General features: G+C 39.9%; 4 protein-coding genes across 6 annotated transcripts; 3 read left to right on the top strand and 1 right to left on the bottom strand.

The window, feature by feature from the left end:
- Nucleotides 1-1,381: 1,381 nt before the first annotated feature.
- Nucleotides 1,382-3,000, top strand: RB195_003746 (uncharacterized protein; the record flags this gene model as incomplete). Of its 2 annotated transcripts, XM_064201530.1 has the most annotated exons (3): nucleotides 1,382-1,459; nucleotides 1,596-1,677; nucleotides 2,867-3,000. In XM_064201530.1, the coding sequence occupies 3 exons, from the start codon at nucleotides 1,382-1,384 to the stop codon at nucleotides 2,998-3,000; spliced, it is 294 nt and encodes a 97-aa protein (XP_064057410.1). The 2 variants fall into 2 exon arrangements, with proteins under 2 accessions (XP_064057410.1, XP_064057411.1); XM_064201529.1 differs by lacking the exon at nucleotides 2,867-3,000 and having other exon boundaries at nucleotides 1,596-1,724.
- Nucleotides 3,001-4,626: 1,626 nt separating this feature from the next.
- Nucleotides 4,627-6,817, bottom strand: RB195_003747 (uncharacterized protein; the record flags this gene model as incomplete). 2 transcript variants are annotated; one of them, XM_064201532.1, is made up of 4 exons in its annotated part: nucleotides 4,627-4,784; nucleotides 6,272-6,376; nucleotides 6,441-6,499; nucleotides 6,750-6,817. In XM_064201532.1, 4 exons carry the CDS (start codon nucleotides 6,815-6,817, stop codon nucleotides 4,627-4,629), a joined length of 390 nt encoding a protein of 129 aa, XP_064057412.1. The 2 variants fall into 2 exon arrangements, with proteins under 2 accessions (XP_064057412.1, XP_064057413.1); XM_064201531.1 differs by lacking the exons at nucleotides 6,441-6,499; nucleotides 6,750-6,817 and having other exon boundaries at nucleotides 6,272-6,344.
- A 167-nt stretch (nucleotides 6,818-6,984) lies between these two features.
- RB195_003748 (uncharacterized protein) lies at nucleotides 6,985-7,346 on the top strand (the record flags this gene model as incomplete). Its single annotated transcript, XM_013446205.2, has 2 exons — nucleotides 6,985-7,062; nucleotides 7,218-7,346. The coding sequence occupies 2 exons, from the start codon at nucleotides 6,985-6,987 to the stop codon at nucleotides 7,344-7,346; spliced, it is 207 nt and encodes a 68-aa protein (XP_013301659.1).
- Nucleotides 7,347-12,699: 5,353 nt separating this feature from the next.
- RB195_003749 (uncharacterized protein) lies at nucleotides 12,700-14,045 on the top strand (the record flags this gene model as incomplete). Its single annotated transcript, XM_013446206.2, has 3 exons — nucleotides 12,700-12,795; nucleotides 13,747-13,833; nucleotides 13,887-14,045. The coding sequence occupies 3 exons, from the start codon at nucleotides 12,700-12,702 to the stop codon at nucleotides 14,043-14,045; spliced, it is 342 nt and encodes a 113-aa protein (XP_013301660.2).
- Between the last annotated feature and the right edge of the window lie 4,143 nt (nucleotides 14,046-18,188).

The following is an 18,188-nucleotide window of genomic DNA, read 5'->3' on the forward strand; positions in this document are numbered from 1 at the left end:
AGCGGCTTGGGGAGCATTCAAGAGCATCGAGGATGTAGTGAAGAGGACCAAGAACATACGGCTCCGTGCTCACCTATTCAGCATCTTCCTGCTTTGGCCTATGTTTCAGAAACGTTGGCGTTTCGCAAGCAGGAAGAAAACGCGATCAGCGTCATAGAACGCGGAGCTGAAAGGGTGATCCTAGGAGTAACCCGCTTTACGTAAGTGAAAGAAGGGATTGGAAGTTTACTCCTACGTCTCCGATCGAACATCAGAAAGGTTGCCGCATATGTCAAGGAAAGCAAAATTAGGTGTGCCGGACACGTGATGCGTTTCAACGACAACCGTTGGACCAGAGCCGTAAGAGACTCGATACCACGCGACATCAAACGCACCGCATGAAGACCGCCGACCCGATGGTTAGACCTGTTCACGATGTCCTTCAGAGAAAGTCTTCGAGTTCCTTGCGAGAAGAGATGCCACTGGGCAACATTTGCGCGCGATCGGCACAAATGGAAGTATTAGTGGTGCTCGCTCAAGCAAGTCAATGAACAACGGGAGCGCAGGTGATACAGGTGAAGGGGAGTGGAACGTGTGCATAGAAGAGCGTTCTAACGTACCTCGTAATAATCGAAGTGGATCCCACCACGTTTTTCACGATGATCAAGAAGAGATGAGCGGAACTACCTCTGATCCCAAAATCTACCACCCAATCTCTAGCCTTCCCAGCGGATTCCTTCACCAAGTCAGATTCGTGGTAGCCAGCCTTAAGCGGAAAAGTTCACAAAATTTGCTATCCTTGAACGGCTAACCATCACTAGGAGAGAATACGGACGAACTATTGTCAATGTTAACGAGAAGAAGTTCAATAGGAAATTAGAGGAGGATAATTTTATTTCCATACATTCTTTCCAGATTTTTTTTTTCAAAATTTACAGAAAAAGAACGATGCTCGTTCTTCTCAACTTTATTTCCTTTCATCCTAGCGACCGTCTTCTCGAAGGGTGAAGTCAAACCGTATCTACTATAACTATGGAGGGAATTGTTTTAGATAGCTCTGAGGCAATTACGTGAATAAATAAATAATTTCCACTGGAAGTGGGGTACTGAAGCGCAATTTATGCGCTGATTCACTTTTTGTATTTGACCGTATCGGTGCCAAATATTATATTTTTCATCATGTTCGATTTCTAGCTTATTTTTCTTACCAGGAATGACGTTAGTCATTCTTTTTCTGAAAAAAGGACATTAGCACTCGCTCTGTTGATGACGCATTGTTGGTGATCATCGGAAGAAAGAGGAAAATATGTTTTTTTAAACGAGAAATTCATACCTTTTATTATCTCATAACAAAGAGCTGACTATAAAAGAGGCCGTGACCAAAATATGTTTACATCCTTAAATGATTGCACATTTCTGGTACATTCTTCTCGTCCTCACTGCTTTTGCAAATTACGGAGTATTAGGCAGTTGTGTGCTGGTAAATGATCTTTTTCACATTTTTTCGATGTTGCCACCATAACTTCATAGTTTTTCGTTCACATTGAGTTCAGTTAATTGTGTTAAATTATAATATTTTGGAAAGCCAAGCAATGAAACAGATGATTTTATTTCAGGAATGTAAAGACTTCTTACCCTCCAAAGCTTGTCGAAATTTTGAAATAAGTACAAAGTTGTGCTCAGATCCTACTAAGAAAGGTGACGCGTTCTCGATTTGTAGGAAGACATGTGGTCTCTGCTTGTAAATCTTGAACAAACAATAAAGTTTCCCCTTTGGTTCACACATAGACAGAAAAACTAAACTCTTCTGGTATTCTGTCAAGCTCTTTGTCTTATTAAAAACATGATAAAACTTAAGTATAAAGAAATGAAGTGAAATAGTAAAAAAAATCCAAAAGATTAATTAATTTGTAAAAATAGCGAAAATATGACAATGATACAAATGAGAAAGGTCAATAACAGTATTTTAGGAAGCTGTTGGGGAGCAACTGCTGTGTATTTTTGTGTTTTTTCTTACTACTCATTGAATTCAACCGAGGAGAAATTATTTCGCGTGTTAAAAAGTAAATTAGTTCTGTTAAATACAATTTCAATTTTTCTTTTAAATTTTCCCATTCTTACCTGTCATTACAATTCTCTCAACCGTCTTTTTCATCAAATTTCAAGCCAGTGTCATGGAAAGAGAAGGTTCAAGGGGGTTGAAGGTGAACAAGTTTGCCAGAAGAGATCTCTACCGAATCAGTTGTTGTGATGAAACCAAAGTAATAAAAAAATGAAGATAAAGTAAAAGTAAAGTAAGGATAGAAAGATACTAAAATAAACTTGTCTGCAGAATAATTGGATATTCAGTATATTTGTGGTATCCGAGAAGGTTAAGGACAGGTTTTGCCTCAATTTCTACTTAAAAATTTCTCCATTTAGCGTGCTTTCTTTCTTATTCTTGCAAAAGATCATGACGGTGGGGCAGGTGTAGCGTAGTCGGTAAGAGGTTCCGCTGTGTCTCCTCGACTGATCGGAGGTTCGTATCTACCTTAGTGGTGTTGGTATCTACCTTAGTGTCTACAACTGTTGTCTGAGAGGATAAAAACACTGACTAGATACATCAGCTAGCCCCCTCTCCCAAGTCGTTATACAAGGTACTTACACGTACATAAACCTCTAACGATTCTGAATTGAAGTAGATGTGATGGCGCATCCTTAGCGGATTGGTTAATGCCAAACAATTTATCCTTCATCCTTAATCCTGTCGATGAATAACAATGGTCCGTCTCTCAATTCAGTACAGTACAAATAAGTATCAGAATCGAATTTCTACTTTGCTTCAGATATGGAGTTTTATTATTACCAACTTTTAAGATTCGAGAAGATTAAGATTTTAAGATTTAAGATTCAAGACAGGACGGTCAAAGGATATTGCATGCAGCTTATAAGACGTCGGAGTTGTCGCGACTTGCATCGCTCCTCTTGATCAAAGTTGGGCGAGAGTATGGCATTGACGCGCTCTTAGCAGTTGGGGCATAGGCGACCTTTTCCCGCGAAGCTCCGCCCATGATTTCGTAATACGGTCGGCTTGGTTACTTCGGCATAAAATATCGCCTTCGTCTCGTAGATGGGAATATAGCGCACGCGCCTAACACGCGCTGGGAAAGTTCAGTAAGCTGGGTAAGATCGAAGTGGAATGCAATGTGACAGGTAAAGCCTAACCATCGCTTTAAGGGTCGGTGGTTTGTGCTGAGAGCTAAATGTCATAATCCACATAATACACTCTACTCCGCTGAGTAGTTTCCACATGAATTTTCACCCATTGCAAGATACCTCAGAGTGTAATAATAGAGAAGATAATAAACGTGCAATGAAGCAAAACTAGGGCAGAAGAATGTTCATGAAAGACAGGCCGCCCAAGACCAGAGACAGGAAGTGCCTATGTGGCGTAGATGGAAAGCAGACGCAGGTACACTGACCTTTCGGAGAGAACCCCTTTACACAGGACAGGCCTCGAGTCAGGGATCATAGATGAGCGAAGCTATGGAAGGCGGCCGAAGCTGCAGCATTTTTCTTTTCAGAAAGAAAATCTCCGCTAATACGTTAATACGTTGGAAACAGGACACTCGGCAAATGGTAACAAGAGTTTAAGAAATCTCCTGGACTAACGCAATCTTCCAAGCATTTTGCGAAAATAAATGGCATGATTCTGACATATTGCTGATGTATTGTTTGTAAAGCTCAGGTAATAACCTAGATTTTCTTTTGAGCGTTGCAATAATTTTTCCTTGAAATTGTTGTCATGGTCTTAAATTTGAAGGTTGCGCTGAACCTTTACTAGTTTCCGCGCTGAATTTCGCTTGGATAGCTACGAAGCACTCTTGAATGAAGCAAGCTTGATCTGAATGAAGCAAGTTGAGTAGCGGAACAGGTAGTAGTCCTGCAGTGTAGTCGTAAGCGTTACGGTCTTTCGTGCAAAGATACGCGCACGCTCGCCATTCGACTGGCAATTACGTGAACGAAGAGGAATTCTGCAGTTTGCTGATTTGTTTCTGCATTAGGTATCCATCTATCAATGAAGAAGTGTTGTAACACACAATGTTTCTGAAAAAAAGAGGAATAGATTTGAACTGCCGTTTCACCAAAACGGTAAAACCAAGGAAAGGAATTGCTTATTCAAAGTCTCGAATTAGCACTCTATAAAGGGTGATGGTCAAGTTGTGTCGATGGGGGTTTCCTAGAATGTCAATAAGATAACCCACCGACTCCGGACCGTCGGAGGCTTCCCTCCGTGCACGTCCCATAACAGCAGGGCAACGTTTGCGCCGTATATCAGCGCGCGCTTTCATGGAGACGATAACTAGGTAAAATCCATGATTTTCGTGACACTAGCTTCACCTTTTTCTCTGAAAACGACGAACATCATACAAGTAACAAAGTTGTATTTCAGCAGAATGACGAGTATTTGGTAAATTTTGCACTAGTTATGTACTTGATGTAATGGTATGCAGCAGTAAACACGAGCAAATAATCAGCAATAATGCAATTTTGTGATCGTTTCTGAGAGCATCCGGTGCAATACGGGGCAAATACGACATCATTGCGAGTTGTTAACGTTCATTAACTTGAGAAGAACCTCTTTCACCCCTTTCAACTGGGTGTAGTTCAGATGGTAAGAGGTTTGGCTCCGACTGCACAACCGATAGTTCGGAACCGCCACAGAGCCAACCAAGCAACCCGTCGCTCTGGATTCGATAAATTACTGCTAGATTTGTCTGGAATGGACCTGGTACAACGGGACCTGGTACATCTGCTTGTCCTCTCTATAAGAATGATAATAATGAGAATAATGGCAAGGCGATGAGATTTTCTTCCTATAAATCGATGAATTCCTACATTCTTTGGTAAGGTTTTGTGAAATCAAATGAAAAGAAGAACACTATCCACATGTTGAAGAAGGAATGTAGTCCTCCGTGTTTTTCCACGATTTTCTGCAAAATACTCAGTCGCTTAATTAATTATTTTTTTCACGATATGTGGGCGGGTGTAGCCGAGTCGGTGAGAGTTTCAGCTGTTACGACACGGTTGACGATGGTTCACAACCGCTCCAGTACCAACCAAGAACTTCAACTCTCGCGGACCGATAAATTGGCACCAGACCTCCCTGGGGGGAGGGGGCGATAGTAGCACTGACCTGACACCTTTGGTTGAGCACGCAAGTCATTTTATCACAGAGACACATGCCCGTAAGCCTCAAGCTATTCCGAATTAAAGTAGTAGTGTCCCAAGAGGAATGGCGTGCACTTTATCCACTTCATTTCTTTGTTTTCCGCCATACCCCCCCCCCCCCCCCCACCACCACCACTCGTTGCTAAATACGAACTCCCCTTCCCTCTGCTCTGTTGCGCATCGAGGACCTATCGCCAGTTGATTAATCTCAGAGTTAACTGTATGCAAGATTACTCCTTCCATAATATTATAGAATAGAAATATAAGTAAATAAAGGATGTGAAGAACTAAAAAAACGTTTTAAAATTTTATCTTGGTCCTGATGTTGCTCTGGACTATCCTGACCTTGTTAGATTTACCATAATCTGTATCATTCGATCATTCGAGCACAGTGGTATGACATCACCTCGACTAAAAAATGTGCAGTATTGTTATTGCAAGGCTTAGGAATCCACGCATTTCCCATTATTCCTTTCTGCAAATTCTCATATTATGACCATGATCATATATTGTGGTCGCAAAAGCGATAATTCATCATTTAACGATATATTTTGTGTTTTTTCTGGATAGTTTCATATCTTGCACGAGAGGAGATAAATAAATCCTTATTGAATTGGTTTGTCCGTTGAAGCGATGATATCATGGGAACCACAGAACACCTCAAACCAGTTTCTCACCTGTGATACATCACAAAAAGTCATCGCATCATGCTGGTTGTACATAGAAATCACTGGCCTTGCTCTGGGCTCCGTCTAGACAAAGATAGATGAAAAATAGACTTAGCATTCCATCGAAAAGGCTCAAGCAGTATTATATACTGGTACTGTAGTATGCGATTTGGTCTCTACCGTGTGTATAGTTGGTTAAAAGAAGTCTCTAGGTGGAGATTGCTGAGTGAAACCTGAAATGGTGACATAGTCTTGGTTGGCACCAGGACGGACTTGAACTTCCAATAGATCGTGCACGCACATCGAAACATCTAACCGACTTCTCTACACCGGCCAATATTCATTCACTTATTTATTTATTTGAAAACGCTCATATGCCAGTTAAAAAACAGAAACAAATTAAAAGAACCCACTAGAATTTTGTCTATGCTTTATACAGCAAAGTAATCCCTTCATAGCTGATTGTGCGGCGAATTGACCGGTCATTTTCCTGCCACGCAAGGAGAGAAATCCTTTTTCTAAACGCAGAACTCTACATTAGTTATCGTTTAACTGTTACCAGGTTTTGCGAAATCAACAAACCTAGAACGGACAAGTCCGTTAGGAGCCGTGGGTGGGGGTCTGTCAGCAGGAAAACTTCACTAAAATTGCTATACTTGAACGGTTATCCATCATTAAGAAAGAATAAAGACGAATTGTTGTCAAAGTTAACGAGAAGAACAACAAGAAGGAAGTTAGAGGACTATATTAATCCTATACATTCCTTCCAGACATTTGTTTTTCAAAATGGGGCAAGTACGTGAATGAATGGTCAATTTCCACTTGAATTGGATTGCTGAAATGCAACTTAATCGCTGATTCACCTTTTTTTTTATTTGAACTTATCAGTACGAGGTATTGTATTGTTCATCATGTTCGATTTCTCGCTTGTTTATCTCACGAGGACTGGCGTTAGTCATTCTTATTCAAAAAGAACATTAGCACTTGCTCGGCCGATGACACGTTGGCGATTATCGGAAGAAAGAGAACGATATGTTTTTGCACAAAAAATTCATTGCTTCTATTATTTCGCAACAATGAGCTGACTATAAAAGAGGCCGTGACCAAAACATATTTGCATCCTAAAATGATTGCACGTTTCTGTTACATTCTTCTCGTCCTCACTGCTTTTGCAAACTACGGAACGCTAGCCAGTTTTATGCCGGTAAATAGTCTTTTCCATACTTTTTTTCCGATCTTGCCAACATGATTTGGACGTACTCAATCCTTACATGTGCATGTAATGCTCAAATAATATCAAATAATTGTGCTAAGTTATTTCGGAAAACGAAAAAAACGGAAGAGATAATTTTGTTTCAGGAATGTAAAGACTTCTTTCCCTCCCAAGCATGTCGAAATTTTGATAGAAGTACAAGGTTGTGCTCAGAACCTACTAGGAGGGGTGAAGCGTTCGAGATTTGTAGGAAGACATGTGGTCTCTGCTGGTAAATCTTGAACAAACAATAAAGCTTTCATTTTGGTTCACACATAGACAGATCGAAACTCTTGTAGTATCTCATTAATTTCTTTGTGGTATTATGAATTTCTTACAGAAACACAATATGTAGCTGAAATATAAAGTAATAGATAAATAAAATGAAATAATAGATAAAATAGTATGTAAATCTAAAATACTAAATTACGAAAGTAAAAATGTTGCAAAATATTAATTAGTTCATAAAAATGACAAAATATGGCAATGATACAAATGGAGAAACGTAAATAAGAATTGACCATGTTCGACTGTCTTTGAACCTTGGTATGTTAAACGGAGTTTTTTTTTATTGATTTTCTTGAGCTGTAGTTAAGATTGGTATTGATCTTCCTTTATTATACAACAGCCAACGTTTTGGCGTAATCGCCTTCGTCAAGGTAAGGGTCCCTATAAAAAACCCATGTGACTCATAACTGTGGTACGTGGTGGTCTGTTGCGTAACCGGATCCAGTAAATGAGGTAAGTACTAGCTGATGTTCCAGTTTACCTATTGTTTGAATGCTTTCTGTAGAGTGATGAGGCGCTTGAGTAGATAAATCTCTGATGGCTTTGATTTTTTTTGGACTCTGACGAAGGCGATAACGCCGAAACCTTAGCTGTTGTTTAACTAAGGAAGATCAATCCCAATTCTGGTTACAGCTCAGGAAAATTAATTAAAACTACGTAAATAAGAATGTTTTAGGAAGGTAGTGCAAAGCAACTGCTGTGTAATTCCATGGTTTTTTTCTTTTGACTTAGTAAATACAACTGAGAAGAAATCATATGGTAAAATCATATGGTCAAAAAGTAGATTAGTTCCATTAAATACAACTTGAACTTTTCTTAGAATTTCCCATTTTTACTTCTTGCAATCCTGTCACCCATCTTCGACATCAAAGTTCATCCCAATGTCATCGATTAGGAGGTTCCAAAAAGGTTGAAGTTGACAAATTTCGTCAGAAGAGATCTCTGCCGAATTAGTTGTTGTAATGAGACCAAAATAATAAAAAAAAAAGAAATAAAGTAAAGATAGAAAGATACTAAAATAAAGATGTCTGCAGAATAATTGGATATTAAGTATATTTGTCGTATCCGAGAGGGTTAAGGAGAGGTCTCGCATTAATTTATATGTAAAAATTTCTACAGTTAACGTATTTTCTTCTGTTGGACGTATATTGCAGAATATAGTGTCGATGTGGCAAGTATAGGAAAATCGGTAAAAGATCCAGTTGTGATAACACGATCGATGGGAGGTTTAAATCCACCGTAGTACCAACAACCGCTTTTCATAACTATGAGGTCGACAAATTGGTACCAGAGTTGTCTGAGAAGATAAAAACACCGACTTGATACATCGGCTACCTCCCTCAAGTCATTGTATAGGTCAGTTACACGTTCGTAAAACTCAAATGATTCTGAGTTGAAGTGAACGTGATAGCACATTCCAAGCGTCAAAATTAATGAGACCCTTTTTTTCTCCATCCTTAATCCTGTCGATGAATGACAGAGGTCCGTCCCTCAATCCAGTTCAGTAAAAATCAGTATCAGAATCGAATTTCTGCTTTACTTCTGATATTGAGTTTCTTTGAGCACCGCCTTCAAGATTACACTCAAAGGAGTACAGCTAAATGGCTTAGGTCTGTAAGAGACTGAATGGATGTTGCATATCAGGGGAATATTGCCATCACCTCACAAGACGTCGGTATATTTCTAACAAACAAGAGTTTGTTGGAAAAGGTTAAAGAAAAAGAAAGAATGGCAGTTACCCACGCTTAATCATGTATGAGCGAAGCTATAAAAGAGGCGTGAAGATGTAGCATTTTCTTATTCAGAAAGAAAATCTCCGCTTATATGTTGCAAACAGGGAACTTGGCAATGGGATATGTATGATGTGTGAAGTCCAAAAACTCTCCTGGAATATCGCAATATTCCAGACATTTTGCAAAAATAAATGACAGGAAGCTGACGGATGGTATGTTGCTAGAAAAGCTCAGTCAATGACCTATACTTTTCTGAGTGTTGTAAAAATTTTTCCTTAGGATTGTTAACATGTTAAAATTAAACTATTAAATTTGAAGTTTGCACTGAAGTTCTACTAGTTGCCGCACTAATTTTCGCCCGAATGGCCACGAAGCATCCTTGAGTGAAGCAACTGGAGTAGATAAATGGGTTGTTGTCTAGCATCGAAGTCACACGCATTGTTTAAGACGCGCTACGGTCTCTCGAACAAGGATACGTTTACGCCGGCCATGCCCTTGAGAAACATTTCCGCGAGAAAAGAGTTTTTGCTGAAGATGCTTGGTGATTTGTTTCTGCATTATGCATCCATAAACAAATATTGAAATACACAATGTTTCCCGAAAAAAAAAGAGGAGTTGATTTAAATTGGTGTCTGTTTGAAGAACGTAAAAACCAGAAGAGGAAATGGTTGAGTGGAGTCGCAGAGAAGAAAAAGAAGAAGCAAGCAATAAACATGACGGTCAAGTTGTGCAGATGGGGCTTCCTAGAATGTCAATCAGATAACCCACCGACTCCGGACCGTCCGCAGCGAGAATTCGGACAATTTACATAAGAGTAGTGCGATGTTTGCGCCGTATGTCAGCGGGCGCTTCCACGCAGGTGATAACAAAGTAAAATCTATGATTTTCTTGAACACCGTCATCATCTTTCTCTCTAAAGACGATTGACATCACAGTAGTTTCTCTCAGGAAAGACTTTATTCGTATTTCAACAGAATGACGAGTACTTGGTAAAATTTATTCTAGTTATGTAGTATGCGGAAGTAAACACGAGCAAATAATCAGCAGATGGATATAATACATTTTCTGATCGTTTATGAAAGCGCTCACTTTAATACTATGCAAAAAAAACGACGTTATTATGGATTGTTCCAACGTTTATTGGCTTCAAAATAGCTTCTTTCATCCCTACCAAGTGCGTACACTTTAGGTATTTAGAGGTTAGGCTCCGAGAGCATGTTCGATAGCTCGAAACAGCCACAGACCCAACCAAGCATCCCGTCGCTCTGGATTCGATAAATTACTGCTAGATTTGTCCAGAGTAGTCCTGGTACAGCACGACCTGGTACATCTGCTTGCCTCGCCTGTCATTGTATAGTCCTTGTCCGCTCATGAGCCTCAATCGACATTGAGCTGCAGTCGATTGCATGGACGCATCCCAAGCGAAGTGATTGACGTCAGGCATTATCCTTCATACCCCATTACTCCATTACAGTAGAGCGGTCGGATGAAGAGTACAATTTCGCACAGCAATAAAGGTAAACAAGTAGAGACGCTAGGACACAGTTTGCCTGGACGATCTTGCAGTTCAGTTGGAGGAAGCAAGAAATCTGGGAGCGAATTGTTCTTTGGACGAGAAAAGGAAGTGATTGTCACTAATGCGCTGCGATAGCATGTGTGGGTATAATTTCTGCTTAATTTACATGACATCAACTGCATTCCCTCTGCGTAAACGCAAAAAATCAACGTCGTTCTACGATCGTGGCACTATATTGTCATCGAATTCTCTTAGAACACAGCCGAATAACTACAGAGACCTTTGAGATATGTGTTTTCCAAAGGATTTGTTATTTATTACCAGTCTCAACGTCCAAATTTCAGGCTCTTCTTGGTGTCCGCTTCGCTTCTCTTCGGTTGTAGAGACAAATTTAAAGCTTTTCCCTAAACTTCTGCCAGAAAATTAAAAAAAGCGTTTCTCAAACGGAGGTTATTTCGCTCATTTTTCAAAGAAAATTGTCGCGTTTCCGGGTGCTAGGTTACCAGGTCCAGTTCCGGAGACTCATTGATGTGTGGATCACGTGAAGAACTGGCATCAGAACCCTAACATCCAGGGGAATAGGATGTGCGCGGACAGTCAGGGCTAGAGTATATCCGCACGTGGTCGTGGTAGCCACCAGGCTTGCGTTCGACCTTTGGTTCACTCCCTGCCTCGCGGGGAACTACCTCGGGAGGTCCTAAGGCTACCGCCGTACTTCCAGTACGTTACCCTTACTCTGGCCCCATGCCGGCCCTACACAAGGCGCTGGCACTTGTGCGACGTCGCTGGCCGCCGCTCTGCAGACACTGCGGTCTTAGCAATACACGTACGTATGCTCAACGCATACGTGCAGCTTGCCTAGCCACTGTCTTGTGGCTCCTGTGTAGTCCACTGCACTCCAGCACACTGAGTACTTGCTCATTCTTCACCCCACTCTACACATATACACACAACTACATTACTAAAATGGCGTAGTGAGTGCCCTAACCAGCCACTCACTACGGGCTCGGCAAGTACAAATCCCCGGACGTGTGAGCGATGTCCTGGACGCGGGAGCCTGCGCTCCGCTCTGCCGGACAGCCCCAGGGAAGCCGATTACCTCTCTCTCGCTGCAGCTCCTCCTCTTCCCTTTGGCGGATGGTATTGATCGAGAGTTGTGCTGATGTTGGTATCGATCGCATCCGCTCCTTGAGCTCGTTCTGGTTACCGCTTTAAAGGTGGCTTGATGGAATGAATGATTTCGTAACACGAAACGGGTCTTTTTACAGCTGCAAAAGTGGGCGGAGCGAAAAGCGCGCGAAACGGAGGAGAGCTGTGGGACCTTTGTCGCGTGGAATCCGCGACAGAAATGGACACTGATGGGTGGTTTTCTTGTAATCATTTTGCAATAATTTTCTGAATATGCTACACTTAGAAGAATCAAAAAATCTGATTCTACGTCTATATTCCTTCGATTCCGCAGCAATTTGAAAACATATTTCGGAGTACTCGACAAAGCTTTTGCCTTTCTACTCAGCAGTTAACATAGTATGGATAAAGGTGTTATGTCGAATCACGTAAATAGCCAACTACTATTCAAGCAGCTGCTTGGATGCATGTATCCAGTATTTGAATGAAGGATTCGACAAACATGGTGAGAGTAACTACAGGCGGGTAGGCATAGGCAGACGTACATTTGGTTGCATCCAGTGTCACAATCATAATACGGTTCACAATGCCTTATTTACGTTGCAACATAGTCGCTTGGAATTATTGAACACTGCTGAGCTACCATAGCTCTTTTATTTTGATTTCTGCCACCAATCCGACTCCGTGATACTCATCGCATCCCATTTTATAGCTCTTTGGCGCCGATGCACCAATCCGACGCTGCTTTCTGGAATTCCGTGACTGACACACACACACACACACACAGATTGACAGAATAAGCCTGTTACTATATAACATGATTGTTCTTTTATTGTGAGTTTTTTATTGTTATTCATTACAATATCAGAGTCATACAATGACCTCATTTCACTCGATCGTACACGGCGGTAGGCAGTGTCTTCAATGAGTGTACAGTTCCTCAACCTCACTGCAGACGATGTTGTGCGCCGATGTAGCCATTTTTTGAGCGGTGAAGAGAGTTTAAATATGATCCATCATGTAAGTCTAATAACACATTTCGAATAATTGAATTCCTATTGGAAAGCGGAGAATTTTTTGAAGTCACTCGATAGAGCTATAAAATGAAGCAATGTAAAACACATGATCTGGTCCGATGTCAAGCATCGGTACTGTCTAACTATTCAGTTTGTGAAGTGTTGATTTTAAGAGATTAAAAGAAAATAAGTGGTAGCGTGAATAGGAGATGAGTGTGGTTCCATGCGTTCATTGGATAGCGCATACGGTATAGAAGAAATACTTCTAGTTTCATTTTAGTTTTCCAGACTTCGCATTTTGCTCCTGTTGTCTGACTTTGTGAATGTGAACAGCAAAATTTCAGGCATTCATTGTTCCCGTCGATGCATATCGGGAACATCGTCTAAACATTAGACATAACTCCTCCGAAAAAATCTCTTGTCTATGAAAACCTCCGAATTTGTAAAAGATAGTGTTGGGGGTGCAGATCGTCATCGCCCACAGATCAGATCATGCCCTATTCCCTTAATTGTCCTGAAAATATGGCATAGGAAACGGCGTCGCCGATCGAGTTTCCCTACGAGGCATCTAAAAACGCACGTGAACGTACCTGAACTTAGGTGTGCGCTGCGTCTACAAGCGAACATGCTATCGATGGGTTGCTGAGGCTGTATCTCCCGCTCGCTGGCAGACGCAGCGCGTAAATCACTGCCCACGGAAGTGGCGCGTTACTAGGTGTCTCGTAGGGAAATTATAACGACAACGTCGTTTCTCACACCATTTTTTAGGGCTATTAAGCGTGATATGTTGCCTCAAAGCATTTCGTTATTACGAGAGGGTTGCAGCAGACCCTTAGACCCAGACCCTTGTGTGGTACGACTATATTTGACGCTACCCAATAATCCAATAGGTTATATGAAATGTATAAAAATATAAAATCTACACAGTACTACCTTCATCAAGCTTTTTTTCCAGAACGTGGATGGATTCTTTTTGTATAATTACAGCTCAATAAGATTTTTGACGCATACAGTTGGATTATCTCAAGTGTCAGCTTTTCTGGTGAATTTCCTCAATAATTTCAGCACGACCTTTTTACATCCTTCCTTCACCAGGTGCTCGACACATTTCGCCAAGAACTTCCACAAAGCGTATTTGTAATGCTTGATGAGAATGAAGGGCGAAGAAGTACAGGAAATATCGCAGTTGAAGCAGCAAGAATTACAGGCAGCGGAGATACTCATGAAAATATAAGGAGAACTGCAAATACTTGAAACAGTTCTCGTTTCTTTTTATTAACCTCAGTAGTTCAGAAAAACTATTCTCGAGAATGGTCTCGTATTCAATACTAGTATTGCAGAGAAATAAATATATAAATGAGTAAAAATTTAAGAAAATCTACATTCAAAATTTATATTAAATCTTTTGTATTTTACAGAAAAAATCTAAAACTTAGCTGTGCGGTTTCAATGTGCTAACCCTTAATAAAAAAAAAGCAAATAAAAAGGTTCCATCTAAAAACCTATCACAAAACAGCAACCCTTAAGTAAGTCATACATCTAGCGGCACTTGCGTGGGTTTGGACGACCACGACCTGCAGCAGGAAGTACGCAAAAAGTAAAGATTCCGCTTGAATTGCTGCTCCGAACCTGTTCCAGACGCTAGCAAAAAAAGTTCAGCGAATCTATGAGCTTATTGGGGAAATAACAGCAACATTAAAGGATAAAGTGAACAGCGTTGGTTGATGTGACCTGCGTGGATGAGGCAATGTGTCCAGACAGTATTTTTATCCTCACAGACAAGTCTCGTACCATTTCATTCCAGCCCAAGGGAATAACAGGCTTAGTTGGCACTAGGGCGTCTTCGAACCAACGATGGACCGTACGGCTACAGCGGAACCTCTTGCCGATTGCGTTACACTGTAATATTGTAGTCGCCATATTTGAAAAGAAAAATCTATTATCTCAAAAAAAGTTAGAAGATAGTCAGGTTTGACGCTCCAACCAAATTTCGAACTCAGATTGTTATTTTACTTACCAGATAGCCGCTCAGCTGTCTCGGCGGAGTTTTGTGCCCCGTCGACAACTTTAGTGACCACCAATTTTGTCAATGAACATGGGATCTCTACTATCACCGCATCTTCAAGGCCATTCCAAATTTTTTTCTCTCAAAAATTGAGTTCAGGATCTGCTAGCGAATTTGGAGCACACTGCTAATCATAGCTCCATATTTTTCCCGTTTTCATTGTGTTTTTATCGAAAGAAGATTTTTTCGTTAACATACAACAATTTCGTGATCTACCTGTGGGTGACGGAATCGTCGAGTCACCTAACTGCGAAGAAAAATTTGTCTTACATGTTATTCCTTTTTTATTATTTTTCCCACGACTAACGATCGCTAATCCTCAAAATGGAAATTATGAAAATCTCACCATTTTCATCTGTATGGGTGCGTTGCCATTACTTTTGTTGTGGATTATTGTTTATGGGAAATGCTCTTAAAGAATTTGTATGTGTAAGTTTATGTGTAATAAACTTTTTTCTTGATTTTTACTAAATTTAGAAAGTCATATGTTCACTCTCTTATGTCAGTTTTCATGGGACCATTAGAACTCCGTTTAGTTTACAATTTACAACAATTTGGACCATGATTATCATTCCTCCTCAAAAGGCCCCCCTCAGTTTTTACTCTGCTCTACTACTACTATCTGTGAGTCCAACTACTGTTTTCTTCTCCGTTGTTTTCAGCGAAAAAAAGGCCAAAGAGGCACAGACCAATGTTACTAGCCGTAATTTCGAGTCATCATTTCTGGAAAAAAATTATTTATTGATTCTGATATCCTATCTGACTACAGAATAGGTTGCTATTTGCATGAGCAGGGACGACAGGATCAATCTGCGTGAGATCAAAGACATTATCGATAGATGATTTCCGATCTCACGCAGTCTGATCCTATGATAATTCCTGCTTATGTAGGGAGCAACCTATTCTATAATTAGATAGGATCCGAGAATCAATAAATAAAACGGTTTTTTTTAGAATACTATGATTTGAAAGAATAGAATTCTTTTCTGTTCTAAGAGTAGGATGCACAAGTGATACCTCTCTGATCCAGGCATCATTGTTGATAGATTCCTGAAGTCTCGTGCTTCCTCCTTGATCTGGAATCTTGTCGCACAAAGAATTTTTATGTACGATTGATTTTGTGTAGGAAGAAAACGTTCCAGACGTTTCCGCTGAGGCTCAGGCGATTAGCCCATGAGTCGAATTCAATGTTGAACAATTCCTGAAGCATTTATGGATTGAAACGAGACTTACAGGTAATTTACAGTTAAGCGATTACGATAAGAACTAGACAAAATAGTTACAATTTTCGTATTTCTCTCCCATCTCCTTGTAGTTGGAAGTAAATATTGTGTCTAGTTCTTATCGTAATCGCTTAACTGTAAATTACTTCTGTGTAACTTAACTTAGCTGTTATCTCAATTTTTTTGCCTGAATTTTCGTATGAGATTCTTATCCCGAGATTTTCAGATTTGTTTGAAGTGTAAGCTCAACTATCTTCCACGTGCTTTTGCGACCGAAACTTTTCGTTACAATAATCATAGTTACTTCCGCCACTCAAATGTTCACTACTTCCTATTCTGAGAAATACTAAGACTTGTATATAACTTAATTTTTTCTTACCTCAAATAGATAAACTTTGAAATGTAAAAATGCATACTGGAACTATTTGAATCCTAGCAGATACCTCACTTCATTCGTGTCTTACTTTCTTTTTTTAAGCTTGATTATTGAATTCTGGAAAAAAAAGCTCAATCATTTTTCTTAATGTGAGTTTACGGCTATTTTTTTGAATTTCAGCTTTCTCTTTTTCGTGCCATTTCCTGTTGTTTCCATGCTTCCTAAAATGTTCTCCACATATTACTTGTTTCCAATCTTTGTTTGTTATTCTGATTTTCTTACAATGTAAATAAATAAAAATTCGCATCGTACATAAATATGTATGAAACGAAATCGCCCCTACATCACTGAAATGTATGTAAAAACTTCCAGTGTTCTTTTCTAGTGACATTTTTTAGGACTTCCAACTTCTAGAACTTTTTTTTAATATGTTGGTACGTTAACCAGTGAAGAAGTGGAAACACGAAAATCTTGTCTAGGAAGAACTCGTAATGTGCCTCATCGTTGAAGAAAAAACATCGATTTGAGGAATTTGTCAACGTTATTCCCTCTGTGAAGACGCTATGTTGTACGGCGCAAGCGCCGGATCATTTTTATGAGATCTGCCTGGAAGTCCGGGCGTCAACGGTCCGGAGTCGTTGGATTATCGAATCGGAAGGACTCGTGTTCAAAAAGAACGCCCCATCGACACAACTTGACCGTTACTTTATCGGATTTTGTTTCTGTTAATAAGGATGAAAAAAAAAGAAAAATTCGTTAGCAGTGCTTCTTTTGAAAAATTGTGTTAGTAGTTATGTTCAGGATGAAAATTTCAGATTTTACAACAGTAGAATTTCTCTCAAAAACCTAGAAAACCTATTTTTTATGGACGCGCCGTAAAATGAATGGCTGCAATAGTACTAGAGAGCGCTTGTGTAAAAACGTTGACTTAACTTGTGGCAGCACCCAGAATTTAGGAGCAGGATTATTTTTCAACATCAGAAGTCGTGAAAATTTTCTCCGATAAGGATCGTACAAAAAAATTGATGGAGTTTCGAAAAGGAGCTGAAATACACCAGTAAAACAACTATGGAAAAAAAGGATTTTTCAAAAAAATACTGAAAAATTTCTATGAAACAGAAGATGAAAAGTTCTCAATGAATTCCATAGGAGGCGTCGGTAGGAGGAGTATGAAAAAGTATGAAAGAGAATGGGTAAATATTCCTGAGAAATTTTCCAAGCTCGCTCTCCGCCACGCTGTTTGCTGCCAAGCGAATGGCCATGGACTATCACCTTGCTTCCGGGTGACAGCCTTATCAATGAACCTTCCGCTTGAAGCGACAATCGATAGACGTATAGAGGACCTATTGGAGCCATGTAGTCTTCGGATTCTTATTTTTTCAAAGCTGATATTCATTATACTTAATCCAGTTTGTTTTCTTGTACGTTCCTATAGATATGTTTTCAAAAAAAATCTACAATTGTTTTAGTAATAGGTTGTCCCATAAGTTTTTTTCCTAACGTTTTTGGTATTTTCTTTTGCTCAACTACTGGGACTACTACTGTTTAAATCAGCAAAATAGTCAGCAGGTTGGTGTAATATCCTTCGTCTATCGATGTGATGAATTTCTTGATTTCTTTGATCTAGGATTCAGGTTGTTATAAATTAAAAAAGATATTGAAGACGTGAATAAGAAGCGTGTGGGACAAATTAATGCTTGATGTTCCTCTTAATTTCTGGGCATGGGTTTTTT

The sequence above is a fragment of the Necator americanus genome, chromosome IV (genome assembly GCF_031761385.1).
Source record: "Necator americanus strain Aroian chromosome IV, whole genome shotgun sequence".
In the NCBI taxonomy this organism is placed as follows: domain Eukaryota; kingdom Metazoa; phylum Nematoda; class Chromadorea; order Rhabditida; family Ancylostomatidae; genus Necator; species Necator americanus.